Here is a 19891-nt window from a genome sequence, read left to right as displayed (position 1 = left end):
TCTGTGTGCATGTTTTGTTTTGCTTTGTTTTCCATTTCAGTTACCATGTATTCCTTTTTCTCTTTTTTTAGTGTTTTTAAGGTTTTTTAAACTCCCATTTGAGAGAACAGCTCTTTTAAAAACCATTAGAGTTTCTCATGTAAATCCAACTTTGTTCCCTGTTCAGTGACACAAAAAAGTCTATCTTGTCAGTTTTGCAGCTCCTGAATGAATAATGAGTAATAAGACTGTGTGCTAAAAGTCACCATGAAATCTTGATTTGGGGGAACAGAATACATTACTGTGAAAATGGGGTGGGGGTAGGTAGTTTGAAAAATGGAATGTCTTGATGGCATTTTATACCCTTTCTGTTATTTACTTGTGAGGTATAAATCTCTTTAGACGTAACCTGGAATTTACTGGACTTTTGCAACCAATGCTCATTTTTGTTTGCCCCAGCTTATGCATTCAGCTGGAGAGGCAGTGAATTACTGTGGTCAAGAGACACTCCAAGATTTCCCCCTTACCCCCACAGATATCCTGTAGTGTCAAGTGGGCCCTCCATATCAGCACCAGAAGCCACAGAGGTGCAGTGCACATAATACAGGGAAAGTATTGCCCCTCCATCAGTGTAAGACAGTGTGGGGATAGAGGAATGAGCCTTATTAATTAATTAATTTATCTCTCACATTTCTCCCATGGAGGAACTCAAGGTGGCTACATGGAGATCCCTGGTGGTCTCCCCTCCAAGCTCGGGCCAGCCCCAGACCTGCTTAGCGTCAACATGGCAGATGTCTCATGTGCCTTCAGACCATGTCTAGGGTTGTGATCATCTTGTCTGGATTCTGGCTCAATGTAGTTTGCAGATTTTTCTTGTGCTCAGAAGGTGAGCTGCGCCAAGAGGAGGTCAGGGAACACTTGTGGAATGGATGCTGCACAACCAGCAACCTTCTTTTGCTTCATGTGCACAAACAAAGGCTGCAGACATGTGCATGGGAAAGGCTGTGGAGGTGGGCTTGACTCCTGACAAGAGCCATGTGGGCGGAACCCAAGGAATGGATTCCCACCTCCAAGCTGGATTCCTCTCACATCCTCACTTACAGCCAATTCAGACCATACTCCTTCTAGCACAGCAGTGTTGGGACTGCAATTCTCACCATTCCTGACCATTAGCCATGCTTTCTAGGGCTGATGGGAATTGAAGACCGCATCATCTGGAGGGCACCAGCTTTGGAAAAGCATGCTTAGGAAAACATCTCAAATGGCAAAGATGTTGGGAAAGTAACATTTTTTCAAGAAATGGTGGAGCTGGCATAAGTTTTCAAGGCCAATTCACACAACTGTGCAAAGCCTTGTTTGAGAGTGGTCATACTCTCACCAACAGACCTATGACTCTCCTGTGCTGAATTTAACAGTTTTGTGCATGCCACATGTTTCTCAATATGATGATGGGGCAACATAACTGTTCCGGTGCTTCTAAGAACCTTATGGTTGTGGGAATCACAGAACTGTCGAGTTAAGAGGGGCCCTCTGCTTGGTGCATAACTCCAAGTTAAACCATCCCTCTCTGGTGGCTGTCCTGTTGCATCTTGAGTGCCTCAGGTGTGGGAGAGCCCACCACCTCCCTAGATCATTGGTTCCACTGTCGTACTGCTCCGTCAGGAAGTTCTTCCTGATGTCCAGCCAGAAGCTGTCTTTCTGTAACTTAGGTCCCATGTCCAGCGCTCAGAAATGATTGAAAAGAGATCCTGGTCTTCTCCTTTGTGACACCCTTTCCGATACTTGAAAAGAAATACATGTCTCGCTTCAGTCTCCTCAAGGACCAGTTCTTAACATGACCAGTTCTTAACACCTCTCCTCACAGGGCTTTGTCTCCAGTCCCTGGATAATCCTTGTTGCCCTCCTCTGAACACTTCCACAACTTACAAATGTCAGTAAACAGTTCCTTGTAGATTCCTATGTCAGATATGGTGTTCTCATAATAGTTGCTACAAATATTTTAATGTGATTGCCTTCGGGCAAAACCGCTTCAATCAAAGTGGAGCATGTAACTGAGTTGTACCCAGCCAAGAGAACGGAGAAGTGCTAACATTGCTCCTTCATCCCTTCAGGCGGCAATGCTATGCTTGTTTAGCCAGAAAAAGGTTTACAGCTCCGAGCATACCCCAGGTTTCCAGTTCGATTCCTGGAATCTGCAGGTAGGGTGTAGTTACAGGCCTGTGTGAAACCTTGGACAGCTACTCTCTGTTAACGTGGGCAAGGCAAAACAAGATTAATATATGGCGATTTGATTTCAGCCACTCATTTTAATGATTGAGAATACTTTAATGTTGTCTTCAACCTTTGGCTTCAGATGGCAAACAATAAAGTTTCCAAAGAGGCTAAAACCTTCTTAGGTACAAAACTTGAGAAATCAGAATTGCAGCTGCTTTGGTTTTCCTTGAAGCTCCCTGGATGATTGTGGCAACAGAATAATGTACCAGCGAGTTTTTTTCTGCCAGAAATCAAAGCTAAATATAGAGATGCATCTCCTATGTCCAGGGTTTTATGCCTTTCAATATGGCATCAGATTGAGAGCTTGAACTAATCATAATTTTTCGTAAGGAAAAGAATTTGTCAGGGGTGTGAGCTTTCAAAACTATTGACTTTTCAGCACAGCTTCTTTCTGGCACAAAGATGTCTTTCTTTTCTTCTGTCATTCATTCCCATGAGGTGTCTAAGTAATACTTTTCACTATTGCAGTTTGATTACATTTGTGGGGATGGAGAGATGACAGTTTAAGTAGAGACACTCTGAGAAGGCGGACGGAGATCGTTTTCCGTTCTTCATCGGCAGGCTTGCTTTTCACGAGAAGGCACTCTGTGCGGGGCAAGAGATTTGTCTTCCAGAAGATCCACTGTGGTTTGGCTTCCTGCTAAATGACACACAGTGTGCAGGAGAGGGCTACATGTGTGAATGACTAATTGCAGACGGAATCTGTGCCTTGGCCAAAATGGCGCTTCCAGTGCATTTGCATCCCAATGAATGAGGTCCATAAGTGGCTACAGGGAACATCCTGTCAGAATAGGGCGATGCATTCTTTGTTGCGCTGGTATTCCACTGTCCCTGAGAGGTGCTTTACAGGTCTCCCATCTCCCAACTCTCCTTGCAACATCTGTAAGAACAATATGAAGAGCCCTGCTGCTCACTCCAAGGGTCCACCAGGTCAGGTACTGGGGGTACCAAGATAAGCACGTTCAGACTTCATACTCACCCTATGAGGCAGGGTAAGCTCAGAGTCAGGGACAGCCCAAGGGCACCCCATGAGTTCCATGCCTGGAGATGTGAACATGCGTCTCTCCAGCCCTAGCCACGTTTTCTCCACGACCACTGTGTCTCCCCAGTTTTGGCTAGCTTTTGGTGAGAAGTTGTCTTTCTGCAAGTTTGACGGACCTGCTCAAACCCTCTAAGGCTCCTTGAACCAATTCACATTGCCCTGGGAAACAGAACGGCCTGTATGACTTTTACCGTGGATGTCATTGCTGGAACAGAGTCAGGGATGGAGGCAGCTGGGCTTCTATTGCAGAGATTTCAGCTTGTGGCATCTGATGATGTGGACAAATTTCTTGGAACTAGAAGAGCCATTCCCTACTCTTTGAGCGCATCCCATAGGTCCTGGTTATAAAATTATATAGCATGTCATTCTTGTTCTGGAGTTTCAGTGTGAAGCTCCAGAACACTGTGTCATACTGGCTCATCCCACCCTTTATGAAAGATGTGCCAATTAAAAAAGAACAGTGTATGACATCTCGCTTCTGCTGCCCCTCTCTGCCAGCATTTCTGGACAAATCTTTTTTTAGTTTGGGCCAAAATGGTAGAACACGCACGGATCACTCCTGTTATCATGAAACCAGTCCCTGCCCTGAGATTGGCCTCAGCTGCCCCCATGTGACGTGCTGATGAGCGAAGTCTTTTCAGTGATGTGGCCATGGCTTTGGAATGCCCTCCCAGCTGTACTGCATTTGGTCTCCTTCCTACACCATTGTAGACCGAAGCTGAAGACCCCTTTCCTTGACGAGCTTTTAAACTGATCAGGTTATTGCTGTTCTGGTATCTGAGCTTAAAGCGTAGGAACTTAAATTATTTCTGATAACAGAGAACTAGACAAGATGGGCTTTGGTCTGATCCAACTCTTTGTCTACAGGCAGGACAGGGTCTGACTCATTCTCAGATTTTCTTGTGCAGAAAAGGCAAACCATGATGCCTGGGATCCATCTTAGCTTGCGTCAGCCATGCCCACTGGAAAGGGTCCTCATTCATTGACACAGTCCATACTCTGCATAGAGAAGGAGCCGCAGCTCAAGATGAGGCTGGGAAAAACTCCCTGTTTGAAGCTTTCTGGAGCATCGTTAGGCTATGGTACATAGTCTGCAAATAGAATGGGATATTCTGGCACTCCCTCAAGCCCTTCTCCCCAGCTCTTGCAGATTTACTGGTGTGGCTAAGCCACTGTCAGACAAGCAAGTTGTGTGGAACCTCAGGCTGAGGGCCAAATATGGCCCTTTGGGGTTCCCTGGAAGGCCACCAGCCATTGGTCCTTTGTTTGTCTCCTGGATTTTGTGCTGCCTATCCCATTCTAAATGACTGGAGCACCTCTCCCAAGACTTAGCCACTGGAAGAGCCTGAAGCTTAAAATACATGGATATTATTTGCATTTGAGGGCTTTTTGGCCTGCTCATTTTGCCTTTGGCTCCACCCACAGCAGGAATGCAGTCCTCCAAAGTCCCTACAAGCTGGATGAGGTTTTGCACCCCTGGTGGATAACTCAAGGGAAAGCTACTGGGGTATCACCAGCCCCCTGTGCCACAACGCTTTCTCTCCAATGGATGTTTTCCTCTGAGTGTTAGTTTTTGCATAGGTAATATGAACCCACTTGCCATGCAGCTTTCCCACCTCAGATGCATTTGTTAACATTTCAAGGAACATTGGTGTGTTTGGAATGACAAGGAACGCTAAGAGTGTGACAATTCAATTTCATCAACCATCCAGCTAAAACAGGGATATTAAAGTGATTCTTGTAGCATTCATATTTTTGGAAGGGGGAGTTGACTTGCCATTCCTAAAGCTATTATGAATTGTGTCTGTATGCATTAAAAACGTATTTTTATTGCGGTATATGTTAAAATGTAGGTGCCTATATTTTTTTTCTTTCAGTTTGGCAACAACAATAACTACATGAACATGGCAGAAGCAAATAATGCATTTCTTACTGCAAATGAGGTAGGTGTTTGATTTCCCAACTCCCACTTCCATTTCCTCATCCCTAGCACAATTCTGCTGTTTGCTTTGATAATTTTTACAGACTTTCAATGGATGATGGTCAAAGCGCTGAATTTTGCATGTGTTTTATGGAGCACAAAATAAAGACTTTAATGAGAGAGAAAATAACCTGACAGCTCTCCATTACCAGTCAATTTAGTTGTCCATAAGACAGTTACTTACATAGCATGTCAATAGAAACAAATCTTTTTTATATATGCAGGAGAACTACCAAGGGGGAAAAAAGTAACCAGAAGGAAACAAATGCAAGGCACAGTAGGTGTACATCTTTAAAGCAAACGGAGTAGCACTCATTAGAAGCTAATGCGCTAATTATGGTCATGGATACAAACATTTTATTTTTAATTTGGGTTCTTAACACTATTAGGAAAACAAAGGGAAAGCAGCACAGTCGGCGGCATCGTTTGTTTTCTGGGGAAAATAAGAAAAAGACTTTCAGCGGCGAGGGCTCACCAGTAGGTTTAGGAAGAAGCATTAGATTTGAATTGATGGGGCCTGACTAGGTCATGGAGGCGATGAATTTGGCCTCTAGCTTCGAAGGATGGGGTGGGAGTGAGGAAAGGGTGTGCCAGTCACCGTGTTCTTGTAGCTGGTCTTTTCCATGTGGCAGCCACTTAAAGCACATGCAGTACAACAGGCCGTTAGTTCAGGACTGAGTGCCTTCTTTTGCCCAAATCAAGCATTCTTCCCTTTGAGAGCAAAATTTGCGGTATTCAACAGATTTCTTGCTTCTGTCTGTCTGTCTGTCTGTCTTTCTTTCACCCTGTTTATGCTCACACAGAGAGAATATAGATTGCAGCGCACAGTAATTCGCATCAGAATTATACTTGGTGAGCGCTATGCAAAAAAGCATTCGGAGTCATCCGAATCGGGGCAGTCTTGACCTTTCTGTTTCAGGCCAGCAATCTCCTCCTTCACCACCAACCCAGGATGAGTGTGCTCCATTCCCTGAATGCAGAAGAAAAAATACAGGGAAGAACCATTCATTAGAAAAGACGTTGTTGCAGTAAATGTGACTATATTACATTTAGCATTTTTATGAGCCGTTTTCTAAAACAATGGCTGCCTCCCTCCCTCCCTCCCTCCCTCCTTCCTCCCCTCTCTCTTTTCTCCCTCCAACAAGACTGCCTAGATAAGGGAAGATTGCTTGGCACTGGCTCCAATGTTAGTTGTGATAATGAACACAACCCCCCATGTGTAATGACAACATGATGTTTCATTCTGTAGAATTTCATTCCTCCATTTGAATCAAACATTGATGAAAGTTCCACTGCCAGCAGCTGTTCAAAGACAATTTAATTCCAGCTGTGATAATTCACCGTGTCAGACGTTGGCTGTTATATGTTGATACAACAGCTCTCCAGATTTGCATTTTTATCAAAAGGAACAAATGTTTTGAACATTTCAGTGCAGATGGCATTTAACCACACACACAGTCTTTGTCGAGGGTTGGTGGAGTTTTTCTTTTTAACCCCCTAAAGAAATCCAAGAAACGTATGAAAAGTTAATAGCTGTTAAAATTGTGATTGGTAACATAACCCTTTAAAACTATGATATTGTTCTAGACATATCACTACCTTTCTCCACCATCAAATTACATGACATTCAGGCACTTCTAACGGTGTGAATAGCCCCATGATTTGCTATAAGACTACTTCAACGTGAGGGTTTATTCCCATTTAGATTACATTCATTTTATCCACTTATCCATACATTATTTTCAGCAGTCTTGGGATAAGATACACTTCAATATTGCGAACTCTTCCCTTTCTCTTGGAAAATCTCCTATGGGCATATATGATAGCACTTCACTGCCACCACCTTCCCATGTTTGTAAGAAAATATTATTAGCCTGATTAATATCATTGCTAGATAAGATGCTGCCATATCATCTGCTTCTGTTGCAAATGTCTGGAAACATCATGGTCACCCTCTTCAAAAAGCGGGGTAGAATGGAAGGGAAAGAACATTTTTCTTTGTAAAAACATTGGATCTCCTTCATTTATGCTTAAAGCTTCTACTATGGGAGGCTTTTGCCCTGAAATATGGTTTGCAAATAGCACAAATAAAAGAAATGTGATTGCTTTAATTACACAGAACATGTAGGACATGATTGCACTATTACCAGTTGCCCCGAAGTGTGAGTTTAACTTTGGAATTCCTGCCCTACAATTCAACCCCTTAAGTGAATATCTGTCTTTTGGGTGTGGCTATATGAAATCCAAAAGCCTCTTTTCACAGAACGCCCCATCACCGTGATTGTGGCATCCACCCGAGAAGGCCGAGAAACCACGATGGCACCTTTGTGCCGCAACTTTCTTCCATTTCATAATGGCAGTGACCCATTTTATTTTGTTTTGTTCCTTTTAATTCCTGAAGCACCTTAAATATTTATTGAAATAATATTTCAAGTGTTAATTACTGTGGTAATGAAAACAGCCAAATGCCACATATCAGGAACGAGTGTTTATCCATATTGTTAATGCGATATGTTAGATTTCATTAAGCAGTAATGGGCTAGCAAATGAGTTGCAAATTACCATTGCATCTGCTACTAGACCGCATTAGTGCCAAACCTAACTGCAAATGTAGCCATAGGGTTGTGTTCATTAGCCATCCGCTTTCCATGGCCAATCCATCCTTTCTGTGTTGGTGAACTTCAAGTCTCACCAGTATGGAGACGAACTTTGCTTCCTCCTCGTCTACTTCTTCTCTTTTCTTGAACTAAAGGCTCGGTACGTGCCTCCATAATGTTGGACAAAGCTTCCAGAAGTGGAATGAAGTTGCCCCATCTCTCCGCGTGTACACTGCACTGGGACTCCTCCAGTCTCCAAAGACGGTGCTACTCCTGCAAAGTGTTAACTGTCTGTTACCTCATCATTTCTGGTGTGAGACCAATAATGACAGCTGACAGGTTTTATGTGCGAGTAAAGGGTCCCCTCCTCCTTTTTCATGTGTTTCAGTTTCCATTTCCTCTCAAGCGGTTATTAATTTATATCATCATTAACAGTTTGAAGGATGACAATTTCCAGCACTTAATGAGATCTTTCACCGAACATATCATTTTTAAATTAACTGGCATTAAGTCATTCTTTCAGACAGTGTAAATAATGCATGCGGGAAGATTCTGTTCCCTTTCTCCTGTACCCCACTGCTTCACCTCTACAGGGAAAAAAGCTACTGGAAACAAGCACTTCCAAAAGAAACATGGCAGAACCCCAGCTAACACACCAACAGAAATCCAAACCATCCTTCCGAATCTCTGAATTTCCCCCTATTTTCCTAGTGTCAACTCTTTGCATTGCTGTATAGCAGGGCTTCCAGAAGACCGGTGCGTGGGAAACGGCTTTTGGAAAGCAAGGGTGCTTTCCATGGGATGGGCAGGGAGATCAGAAGCTGTTGCAATCAGTCTGGAGCCTCATGGTGTGGATTTTGCGGGCTCTTGGGCAGGACACACTTGAGAAGCCCCCCACCCCCCCACACACACACATGCCGGGAAGCTTTCGTCCCAGCTGTTGCTGTTCCTCCTCTTCCCCACCAGGGCTGCCACTTGTTTGGTTCTTGGTCTGTCAAGCAAAGGCAGGAAGAAAGAGCATCTTCTGAAAGAGAAGAAAGAGCATCTCTCCAGCGTCCTTGTCTGGACCAGAGTGAGAGACAGGCGAAGAAATAGGTTGCAGTGGTGAAGAGGAGGAGCAGAGACAGGGTGTCCCTGAAACACTCTGTGAACCCTGCTGTGAACTGATCAGAGAACTTCAGCTACTGGGCAGTGTAGAATCAATCAATCAGCAAGCATCACCCTGTTCTAACAGCTGATGTAGGAAGCCATGTGCTGCCTGATCTTAGGCATACGTACTTTCTAGGAGGCACCTTTGAGTTCCCATGCTTCAGAGCTGGGGAACCGCTGACTCTTCAGATGCTGTTGAACTCCAATTCCCATCAGCCCCAGCCACACTGAATCAGACCAAGAGGCCTGCCTGGTCCGGTAGTCTGTTCCAACCAGCAGCCTCTAGGAGAACCACGGGTAGGATGCAAACACAACAGGCCATTACTTGGCTCTCCGATACAAGGAAGATGCCCTTTTGTTCCGGGGGGCAGTTAGAGGGATTATCCCAGGCCGCATGTGCACAAGGGGCATTCAAAGGATCTCCCCCCAGCATGGGCCATGTGAGAGCAGCCTTGCACTTTCTGGCTCCCTTCCTTCCTGCATTCTGAGGCCCTGCCCACGCAAGTGTGGATGCTCCTGTGTCCCGTGCCTCCTTACGAGCTAGTCCCGGAATGGCGATCGGGTCAACATGGGGGAACCCTACGCCTGCTCACGTGCACCCCCTTGGCAATGGCCCAGGATGCACAAGCAATGGGGAGCAGCCAGCCAGTGGTGAAGAGGGCCCAGCTAGCCAGTGGCTCCTACTTCAGGTTCATGAGTTCAGGAAACCAAAGGAGGCCTGTCCTTTGCTTATCGCTTTTGAATGTTCAGTAAAGTGTCCTTCCATGTTGAATTCAGAAAAAGTCTCACTGCAGGTCCCAAGAAGTTGGGGTCCTTGCACCTTGTTTGGCGGGGAAGAAGAGACAGCCAAGTTTCCTCCCTCGGTAGGTGCATAAGCATCAATGGGACCTTTCAGCTAAATAAGGACAGCACTTCAGCATTGCTTGATCTTGAATAAACATTACCTTTAAATGTGCATTTGAAAAACCTGAGGAGAGTGAGAAGGAAAGGTCTCTCGCACTGAGTGGTGTGTGTCTTCCAGCACAACCCTTTCATTCACTCACAGACACTTCGCGTCAAATAAAAAATGACGAAACAAAGCACCTTGGTCTGTACACGGCTCCTCTCCATAGATACCTGGGTCCCAAACAACCACCTTGGTAGCAAAGAGTGCATTATACTCCTTCAGGGGACTAGAAGGCAACTGGAAACAGGATTCTACTATTTCATATTTATGGATTGTAAAAGAGTTTGAAGTATTCACTGTCAGATTAATGTTGTGTGTGTTCTACCAAAATTCTCCACATTTTATTGAAGCACCAGAATAATGTGTGAGCTCTTTGTGCTATTTTACTAACATATCAATAAACTGGCAATTTGTTATACAGCAAAAAAAAGTCCAAAAACTGCAACCCAATGTAGCTGATGTTCATTCCAACAACAAAGACAGATGTTACTAATTAAGTGTGCATTAAAAAACAGTTAATACTGGTACACCATTAAAGCCATATGATAATGAGACTTAAATCTTTAATCTGAAGGATCTATAAAGTTGGGCATATGTGAATCTTGCTACACTTGCGTCTTACAAAAACAGAACAAAAATATTGGCTTGTGAGCTAAATTGTACGGGTTATAAATGAGACCCTTCCGTTGTGCAGACTGCGATGTTTCGTAATGTTCCTCTGCAGTGAAGATGTTGCCATTTATTTTTCTCTTTTAGCAAACGTTCCATACGCCAAGTCTTGGAGACGAAGAGTTTGAGATCCCGCCAATTACTCCCCCCCCTGAACTGGACCCCACCAACCTGGGGATGGCAGACATACTCCTGCCTTTCCAGAGCCTCAATGATCAGCTGGCTGCACAAGGAAATGAGTTCACCCCGCAGTTTCCACCACAGAGCTTGGATCTTCCTTCCATTACGATATCGCGAAACCTTGTAGAGCAAGACAGTGTCATCCAAAGCAACGGATTACGTATGGTAGGAGTTCTTCCTTCTGTCTCTTGACTGCCAAACTGTTTCTTTTTGTGATGTAGAACCATAAGTCTGTGAACTGAGCTAAATGAGTGTGTGTGTGTGGAATGACCGTCCAGCAAACAGAAGAAAACCACCAAATGGAACGTTGCAATGCTGCTTCTATCCAATGCTATATCATTATTTGTGCCCTTAACCATAACCCCAACCCTAACCCAGCTTTGGGGATCTTCCTCCCTGCACACACCACAGCCCCCCACCCCTCCATGGGCAGGGTCTCCTGACTCTCTGTGCTGCATTGCAAGGGGGTTGAAGTTTCTGTTGCAGGATATAAGGGCCGGATGCCCATTTGCATCAGCGCAGCACAAACCTGATCCACCCCTAGGCCACTTAGTCAGTGGAAAGGAATTGAGGCCCATGTTTGGCATCAGAAGAGCACACTGATTCTGCTCACAGTCTCCATGATGATTGTCATTATTGAACTGTTGAGTGGCTACGCTGATCACTTATTCCATTGTGAGTACAACTGTCAGAGCCCTAAGATCTTCACTTCACAAAAGAAGAACCTGTTCAGAGCATTAAGGAATCTGATTATTCTATTCTATATGTTCCTTATATATAACATGCAGGCTAAACCACCCCACAGAGCCTTGAAAATTAGTCAGAATTCAGGTTGAGTTCTATCAGACCAGAATGGGATGAAGAGATCGGAGAGATGGGGGGGGGGGGGGTTGAGATGCAAGGACAGGTCTACCAGGCTTGTCATAATCCCATAGATTATGAATTTAAAACCATGAGCTTGTGGCGAAGGAAGAGCAAAATGGAAGCTGGTATCTATCAGCAGGTGAACATACCATGGCTTATAATGAGTTGTTTCTAGAAACCAAGTTTTGGTTTGCTTTGAAAGTTAAGCTGCTGAAAATGGTGCTCAGGGAAGGAACTTAGAGATACCACAAGAGCCAGGAGGTGTTCTTATTCCTTTTTGGCCAGCCAGTGGAGTTCACGTCAGTTGGTTCAACCTGACATTACAGGCTTTGCTAATCTAAATCGGCCTTTTGTGAGACCTCAGCTTCTGTGGGGCATCATGAATTGACATAATTCATGATTCACATAATTCAGATTCTCATAAACTGCCTTTTTCCCACCACAAGGTGAATATTTACCAAATGATTCACATGTGGATTCCATACTGGAAGGATTCAGATGTTTTAGCTACACAGCTTGCAGTAGGGTTCACTCACTTGGAGAAGCACAGAAATTGTGAATTTGGTTCTGTGAAGTCATTTTTATTTGCAGAGATAACACCTGCTTTATAGCTTAACAGGACAGCATTGCTGCAGCAAAGAACTGGCTAACTTTATTTATTTAACATTGGAAATTAATCGTGCACATGAATGAAATGTCTAAATGTCTCATGGCAAGCCCCAGAGCCACACCCCCAAGAAGAGTCCAGCAATGCAGCTGGGTCTGCTGATGGAGTCCAACAAACCAGTTCCGTTAGTGCTCCTCTCCACCAGGTCCAGGTCTTCTGAAAATGAATGGATCTCATTCAGGACCAGAAAATACCTCAAAATACTCACAGCAGGGATAATCATATCCATCTCTTATTCCTGGAAAATCCAGTCTCCTGCAGCTACTGCTAAGCCCAGAGGGAACAGGGTGGTCTGAGAAGGTTGTAGAGGACAACCTGCCCATAAACAGTGCTGGCCATAAACTGCTCTATTGCCTCTCCCTGGTTGTAGGGGTCTACAGTGACTGAAGCTCCCTGATCTACGTTAAGGGCAATCCCACATAACCTGTTAATGTTTTTTTCTATAGGATAGAAGAGTGTATGCTACTCTTCTGTCCCCCTGTGCCCCCAGATCACTGCAAGCAAGCAACATGAAAGAGAAGTCTGTAGCCTTCATATTCTGGGAAGGGGTTGGTGGAGGAGCAATGGGAAGTGGTGGGTGATGCAAAAGCATCCCCCCAATTCTCCATCAAGTACTGTTTCTTCTCCAAATTGTTCTATTCCAAATATCTAATTTACATGCCAAAGATGTGGTGATAAATGTCTGCCATTATTTATTGAAAATGTGCAATTTATTAAACTGATAAATATTTATTAATAATAGAATTCATCTTTACATTGTATATTTCACGAATTACCTTTCCTCAGAGCCATAAAAATATATTATAGCAATAAAGAAGCACGTAAAAGAGGCATTTTAACTATGAAATTTCATTTCATGGTCAATTGGGCTTACTGTATCTGAAAAAACTAAATAAGGGACCATAAAATAATTATGATATTCGTCTACACTCGCAGAACAATGCCTGCATGCATCAGCGTCGAGCTTGTCATATTTTATTGCATCTTTGTTGGCAAGTTGCTAATCAGTACTGAGAGACAGGTGCTACTCATTTAAAGAGGGAAGCAGTATATTATTCGGAAAGAAGCCATGACAGTAATAGAAGTGTCGTTGTTGTCTCCTTCTCCATCTCTGTCTCTGTCTCTTCCTCCTCCTCCTCCTCCTCCTCCAGCTGCCATGTAAAATCATGACCACTTTTGGAAACACAATTGTGTTAGACAGCTTCACTGCAAATGATTGCTGTTTTAATTGGATTTATAGATTGACCCTGTTGAAATGTCCAGTAGAACTTCACCTTGAAAAAATGCCATGAAATTTTCAAGCACAAACAGAGAAGAAATGAAATGTGTTGGGCAAGAGCAATGATTAATACACTGTGTCTCTGACTTTAGTCTGACTACCACCTGACATGTTCACCTATATACTTGAATGCAAAATCGCCAGAGGCACAGTAAAAATAGGTTATGTCAAGGTTCTTGTACGCTCCCCTCAGGGCACGGAGTTGGCTAGCTACATAACAGTACCTTTGCAGGCTTCTCTGAGATTTGCTGCAGGAAGGCCACCAGAATAATAAATATTGCTTTACATTCCATTACTGACTTCGGATTGCTATATCCTACAATCCATTTTAAGTGCAAGCAAACTGTTTTATCACCAGTGTGAATGTGGGCTAGCAGTTATTAAAAATGACTGTGTTGATGGATTAATATATTTTTCTACTAGTTTTAAAAAAGTATCTTGTGATCTATTAGCTTGGATTCCCTACCCAGCCTGTTATCGCTTTTGTTTGTAGCGAGAGTGACAATTTGTCATATTGCTGATTAGTTTCATTATTATTGACAAGAAACAAAAGCACATTCATCTTAGTTTAAATGCATGCTGTTACACTGGAATTCTCCCCACCACCACCATATTGAGAAGCACAGCAAAAGAAAGAGAGAGAGAGGGAGGGAGAGAGGGAGGGAGGGAGGGAGATAAAACCCACACAGTATGATTAGCATTTGCATTTTAACAATATGCAAATACCAAAAAAATCAACATTCATAAATGAATCACTAGAGGAAAGAACGAATGGTTTCTCGTGGAGTTCAGAAAAACACCTGGGACTTGGCATGATGTGGAATATATCTATATGTGTGCATACACACACACGCACACACGCCTGCACATAAATAGATGGAAATCAATTGCCATATGCCGTCAAAAGTCATTACAGACTAAATCACAGTTGACTGTTTAGATGATCACCTGAGAAATTATTTTAATCTACAAAGGATGGCAATTCTATAGAGCTGCTACTTGTGCTCCGTAGGGTTCTGTCTTTTTATTCTTTCCCCCCCTTTAAACATCTCTCTGTAATCTTCCCTTCCTGGTGAGTAGCACTGACATCAGTAGTACATCAATTTCAGAAAGTGGATTATTTTTACTAGACAGCTATTGTGACATATTGGGTCAGTCATAAATGAAAGATATTCATGCAAGCATGCAATACTTGTAATGAAGTCTCACTCTGACCTTCTGTATGATTGATTCTGTAATTTAGTTTTCTCAGGCACTGCCTGAAATGAAATGAAATCATGTTGAACAAGTTTTGAATACCCACCGTGCACCGGGAGAAGAAAAATCGGCAGCCCCAGAGGCTTGTGAAAGAGCAGTTGAACGATTTATCTCCATGCTATTATAGCCTTTGCCAGCGTTCAACATTTTCTTCTCCCTCTCTTTTTTTTTCTTATTTGGCTTAAGTACTTAATTCTGCAGGTAGCTGTAAATGGGAAAATAAAATGCTGTTCAGATTTAAAATGACAGGACAGGAGTATGTGCAAGGGACTGATAAAATATCTTGAATAGAACTGACCTTTTATGTTGCTGAAAGTTACTGGGGGATTCATCCTAATAATTACCATATAGATTATTTTTTATTTCTTTCCTGCAATGAAACATTTCAAGGAGCAGTGTTGCTGATTGAATGAAAATTGAACTTGTTAACATTCTTTTCAGCTTAGCCTGTTGTACATAACAGAAGGTTAGCTTTGATGAATTCCGAAATTCCTTTTCTGATATCTAAGAAACAGACGGTAAAATAATTGCCTCTTTTCAGCCTGCATTTATTTTCTCTCTGTCCCTATCCCCCTTCTCCTATTCTCTTTTATTTAAAAAAAAAGATTACATCCAGTTTTTACAAAAATAGAGTTAACAGTATGCACATCATCCTCACACTGTGTGTGCATAAAGTTTTCCCTACATAAAAATGAGACACTGATCACATTTTTAAAATTTAGTAGCATTTGGCTTGGGTACAAAACTTTGTTTACATGGGATTTCATTCTTTTGGAAGGAATAAATAACTGGGGTCATGTGCTGCCATAATCTAGTTCTGCCCACCCACTTCCCACTTGGACTGACTGTCTCCTATGGAATATTAAGGACTCGTGCTCCCATTATCAAGATGTATGGTTATAGTAGCTACTTTCTGACGCTCTTCCCCCATCAGGGTAACCAGACAGAGGGCTTTGATCTGTGATACCCCTGGGAATGATTTCCTAAGGAATCTCACATGGCACCGCCTTGGGTTTCGACCAGACAAATACTTGTTTAATTTTCCTAGATTTTAATTGCATTTTATGAATTGTGCCTTCTGCTCTTTTAATCTACACTGGGCCCAAAGAGACTGCTATGCTGAAGAGCCCTTGAATTTACAGTTCCATGGACCTTTGAATCTTGGCCGGTTTGTTGATCAAATTGGCCAACATCAAAGGGACATGCTACTTACCTTAAATAAGCGATTGGGGCTGGTGTTGCTGATATTTAATAATATTTTTAATGGCTCATATCAGTGACTTACAAATATTTTTTTTTTGCTTTGCAAAGATATAAACAAATGAATCGACACTTTAAAACTTTAGTTAAAAATAGCAGTCTCAATCTAGATATGTCTTCGAAGTTACTATTTTAATCTTTCAGCAAAGAAATGAATTGAAAATTAGCAATAGGTTATTTCAAAAGTGGCATGGTTTCAGGTTATCTTCCTGCAGAAATTGTGTGTCTCCTTTATGCATCTAATTTTCTTTTAGAAAGAAACTTCCACTATTTATTTTTAATATCCACTTTACAATCTTGATATGGGTGTGGGGAAAGAGCGAGGTTGAGATTACAACATTACAGCAATGTTGTTTAATATATCACAAATAAAACAGTTATTTCATGGTTCATTAATGTGTTTAGTGTCTGGAACTCTTTATTAAAAGAAGGCTTGTTGTTGTTATGAACATGCTGATTGTCATCGTTAAGTGAGGGGGAACCCAACTAATTACTGAATGCAATCATGTGTTCATTTACAAGGATGGTGGTTTCTCACCTGCAATGCCCTTATTAAGTCTTTATCCTCTGACACCAATCAATTAAGACCAGAAGCGCCAAGGTCCTTTAGCACCATCCTCCAGGCAGGATGGAGCGCAACAAGAGTTCTGTTGGGCAGAAAAAGTCTTACAATGCCCAGCAACCTCCAGCCAGCATGGGAATTTCTACGTACATTGCAGGACCCATCTTCAGTCACAACATGCATAATATTGCACTCTGAACCCTAACCTGAGCCATACGAGGGGTAGCTTTATTCATTTGAATCCTTTCTATCATTTTCTTTGATTTCTTCGCCAAGCTTTCGGCCAACCCGGGCTCTTCTTATGGGTAGATGTGATGTACAAACTTCAAAAACTGAATTAAATTTTTGAGAGTGTCTGTCTTCCCCAACCATCAACTCCCTCCAGGCTTGGACTGGTCTTTCCTGTGACTAAGCTGACCATCCCGGCTTTCTTCATTTTGGTGCCAGAAAAAACCAGCCAGTTTTCAGATTAAACCTATCTCAAACCACCTCTTTATTCTCATAATCTCAATGCTTTTAAAAAGTCTTGTATTGTTTAATCATGATTGACTTTCTCCAAGCCCTTTTCTGAACATTGGCTCTTTGGTGGGAGAAACACTGAATGCAGAAGTCACACAGTGCCTCTGTCCACTGTGATGTTGAATATATTGCAAATATAGGCAAAGGCCTGCAAACACAAAGTAAAACACGAGACCTAGAAGAAAGATTGGGGTATTCTGAAGAAGCAGTTGGCAATACCTGCAGAAATCTCATCAACACGGTGAGCCATCAAACTTGACTGCCACACCAAATAACTCAAGAAGGTTTTGATTGGACATTTAGCACACGATGTAAAGAAAACCCATTTGCCGCAGCTGTCTTTTGCCCACGAGACTTCCCCAGCCTGATGCCTTGCTGATGTGGTGGACTACAACTGCCATCATCCCCATGTAGAGATACATCAGAGCTTAGCATCCTCATTCTCGCACCGCCTCTTAATGCAAGAGGTGCACAATGCTGGTGCTTTTACATGCCGTGTTGGCTGCCACTCGTTATCAAGAGGAATAGTTCCTGGCATTGCTCCAGGGTTGAAACAAGGGTGCTCATCACAGGAAACCCCCAAAGCTTTGAAGGTATCAGTCGAGTCTTGGGAAGCAGCACAGTGTGTCTTGTTCAGCTCCAGAGGGTGAATCCTAAAGACTGGCATCTGCCCAGATGTTTGGACCTTGGCTAGATGGTGTGGACAGTGTGTACCTAAATTGCTTTGGCTCTGAAAAGTAGTCCTTCAGGGATGCATCATCAGCAGGATCGGTCTAGAGGAATGGTGTGGGGAGCCTGAGCTGGATAGTAATTTCAGCCAGGAAGCCCACGAAAGAAAGCAGTGAAATACGAGTTGGGGAGATCAGCAAGCAATTCCAGTGGATCCAGCCATTCCTGGGGTTACTCTCAGTTCTGCCACTGATGTATTATGCAGCAATTTCAATCTCCAGTATTGTGTGGCTTAAGAAGAAAGAGGGGAGGGAAATGCCTTGACCCTTAGATAGGCACACACAGCGAGCCATTCCCAAAATATCATGCTGACATTTGGAGAGGTGAGCGCCTTGGAGGCAGTTTTATTCAGGGCCAAATATTGGTTTGCCCCACTCAGAGCTGGACTTGAAAGGGTCGAGGAAAAACAATTGCTGGTTCTTTCCGCAGGGCCACATGAGAGTTAAAACAATCTCAGAATGCTGAGAACAGCCTGAGATGCCTGCACCGAGTTCAAGGGAGCATTTTCTTTCTTAGCTCCGGGTTCATGCATGTCTGCTGTCTTTCTCCATCACTTTTTGCCTGGTACTCCAGCTGAACAGTGGACTCCCACTCCTCCATCTGCCGAGCAGGTGCAGGAAAGCAGGCAATTGCTTGTTTACCGTTCACGCCCAGCAACAAAGGAAGCTCTGGAAAGCCAGCCCAATCTGTTCGAGAAATGTGCAAAGGTTGGTCGGGATGCCTGAGGGGTGAGAATCTGTTGCATTTCCTCCGTCTTTGCTCCTTCCTCACCTTCCCCTGCCTACTTCCTTACTCCCCTAACTCTGCCCGGTGCCAAGCATTTGTGCAAGTATCCATCAGGTAGCAGGTGCCGCAGTGCGAGTATTACTTGTGAGTCCAGCTTGCACATCTGCTCCTGCCGCCCACCCACTGTGTAAGCAGGGATTTGCTCCTGCAGGTGTGGCTTCTGGGCTTTGCATAGCATTCCTGAGCATCCGTGTGCTTGATCTCGGCTTCCTCGCTGGAGCTGAGCGCAAGGAAGATGCCCAGTGCAAGCAAGAGGGCTGCATTTCAGGCAAGTCTTTGCCTCACTAAAGGCTGGTGCCCAAGAAATTGCTTGCAGCGAATGAGGGAACAAGGGGCAGATGTTTGCACATGCTGATTTGTATCGCACAAATGCAAATTTAGAAGTTACAATTGAAGTGGAAATGCAGTCAATCTCCTCACAGGACAGACAACTTGGATTGTCTTGCTGATTCCAGTTTGCTGTCCCAAGTGGAACCATATAAGAGGACATACGGCCACCTTATAATGCATGTTATTTTGGCACCTATGTAATACCTGCCCCTTGCCTTTTTAGTGTACTTGATTGCTTCCAAACACACATTTCCTGAGCAGACGCCATTTCCAGGGATCTTCTAAAGTAGGAGAGCGGTTCTTCCAGAGTAGTCACACTTCAGTGATTTGCTAAACCAAATTTCAAATCCTTTCCTTAAAAAAAAGCACTTATTTATGCACTATGTTCTAGCGGAGAGCTGGAAAACTTATATTTTGAAATTCTAAGAAGCAACTGAAGCACAGGCATGAGCCAATTAAGGGGAGCAGGGCTAAGGAATCCCCAAAAATATCAAGGCATTAAATATAAGGTTCCATGTTACAACATAGATTTTGTATGGAAGAGGGGCAGTGGTGCTTTTCTGGCATGTCTTGTTCTGAATTCCTGTAGAAGGACTACCAGTTAGCTGAGCTGGGTAGAACAATGGTCTACATTTTGTATTCTGTACATTTCTGTTTATTGGTTGCCCTGGTAGGAAAGGAGAAGATACGCTGCAGTATCTAGTTCCATCCATAACCATGAAGTGCACTGAGCAATGTGGCCAAGTCGACAGCTCTCACCTAACTTGCCTTAAAAAGGTGTTGCAAGGTTAAAAGGGGGAATTCCACAGGGTGCGCTATCA

The 19891-nt window shown here is 43.4% G+C and overlaps 1 protein-coding gene across 1 annotated transcript in view; it reads left to right on the top strand.

The window, feature by feature from the left end:
- The window catches only part of TOX3 (TOX high mobility group box family member 3), an 84541-nt gene that overhangs the window by 54125 nt on the left and 10525 nt on the right, over positions 1 to 19891 (top strand). The window contains exons 2-3 of the mRNA XM_044427959.1: positions 5173 to 5238; positions 10725 to 10982. Of these exons, the coding sequence (XP_044283894.1) occupies positions 5173 to 5238; positions 10725 to 10982 (324 nt within the window). The remainder of the gene's footprint in view (positions 1 to 5172; positions 5239 to 10724; positions 10983 to 19891) is intronic.

The sequence above is a fragment of the Varanus komodoensis genome, unplaced genomic scaffold (assembly GCF_004798865.1).
Source record: "Varanus komodoensis strain SLA01 unplaced genomic scaffold, ASM479886v1 scaffold19, whole genome shotgun sequence".
Lineage (NCBI taxonomy): Eukaryota > Metazoa > Chordata > Lepidosauria > Squamata > Varanidae > Varanus > Varanus komodoensis.
The sequence above is the reverse complement of the archived record's forward strand: the minus strand, read 5'-3'. Positions and strand labels throughout refer to the sequence as shown.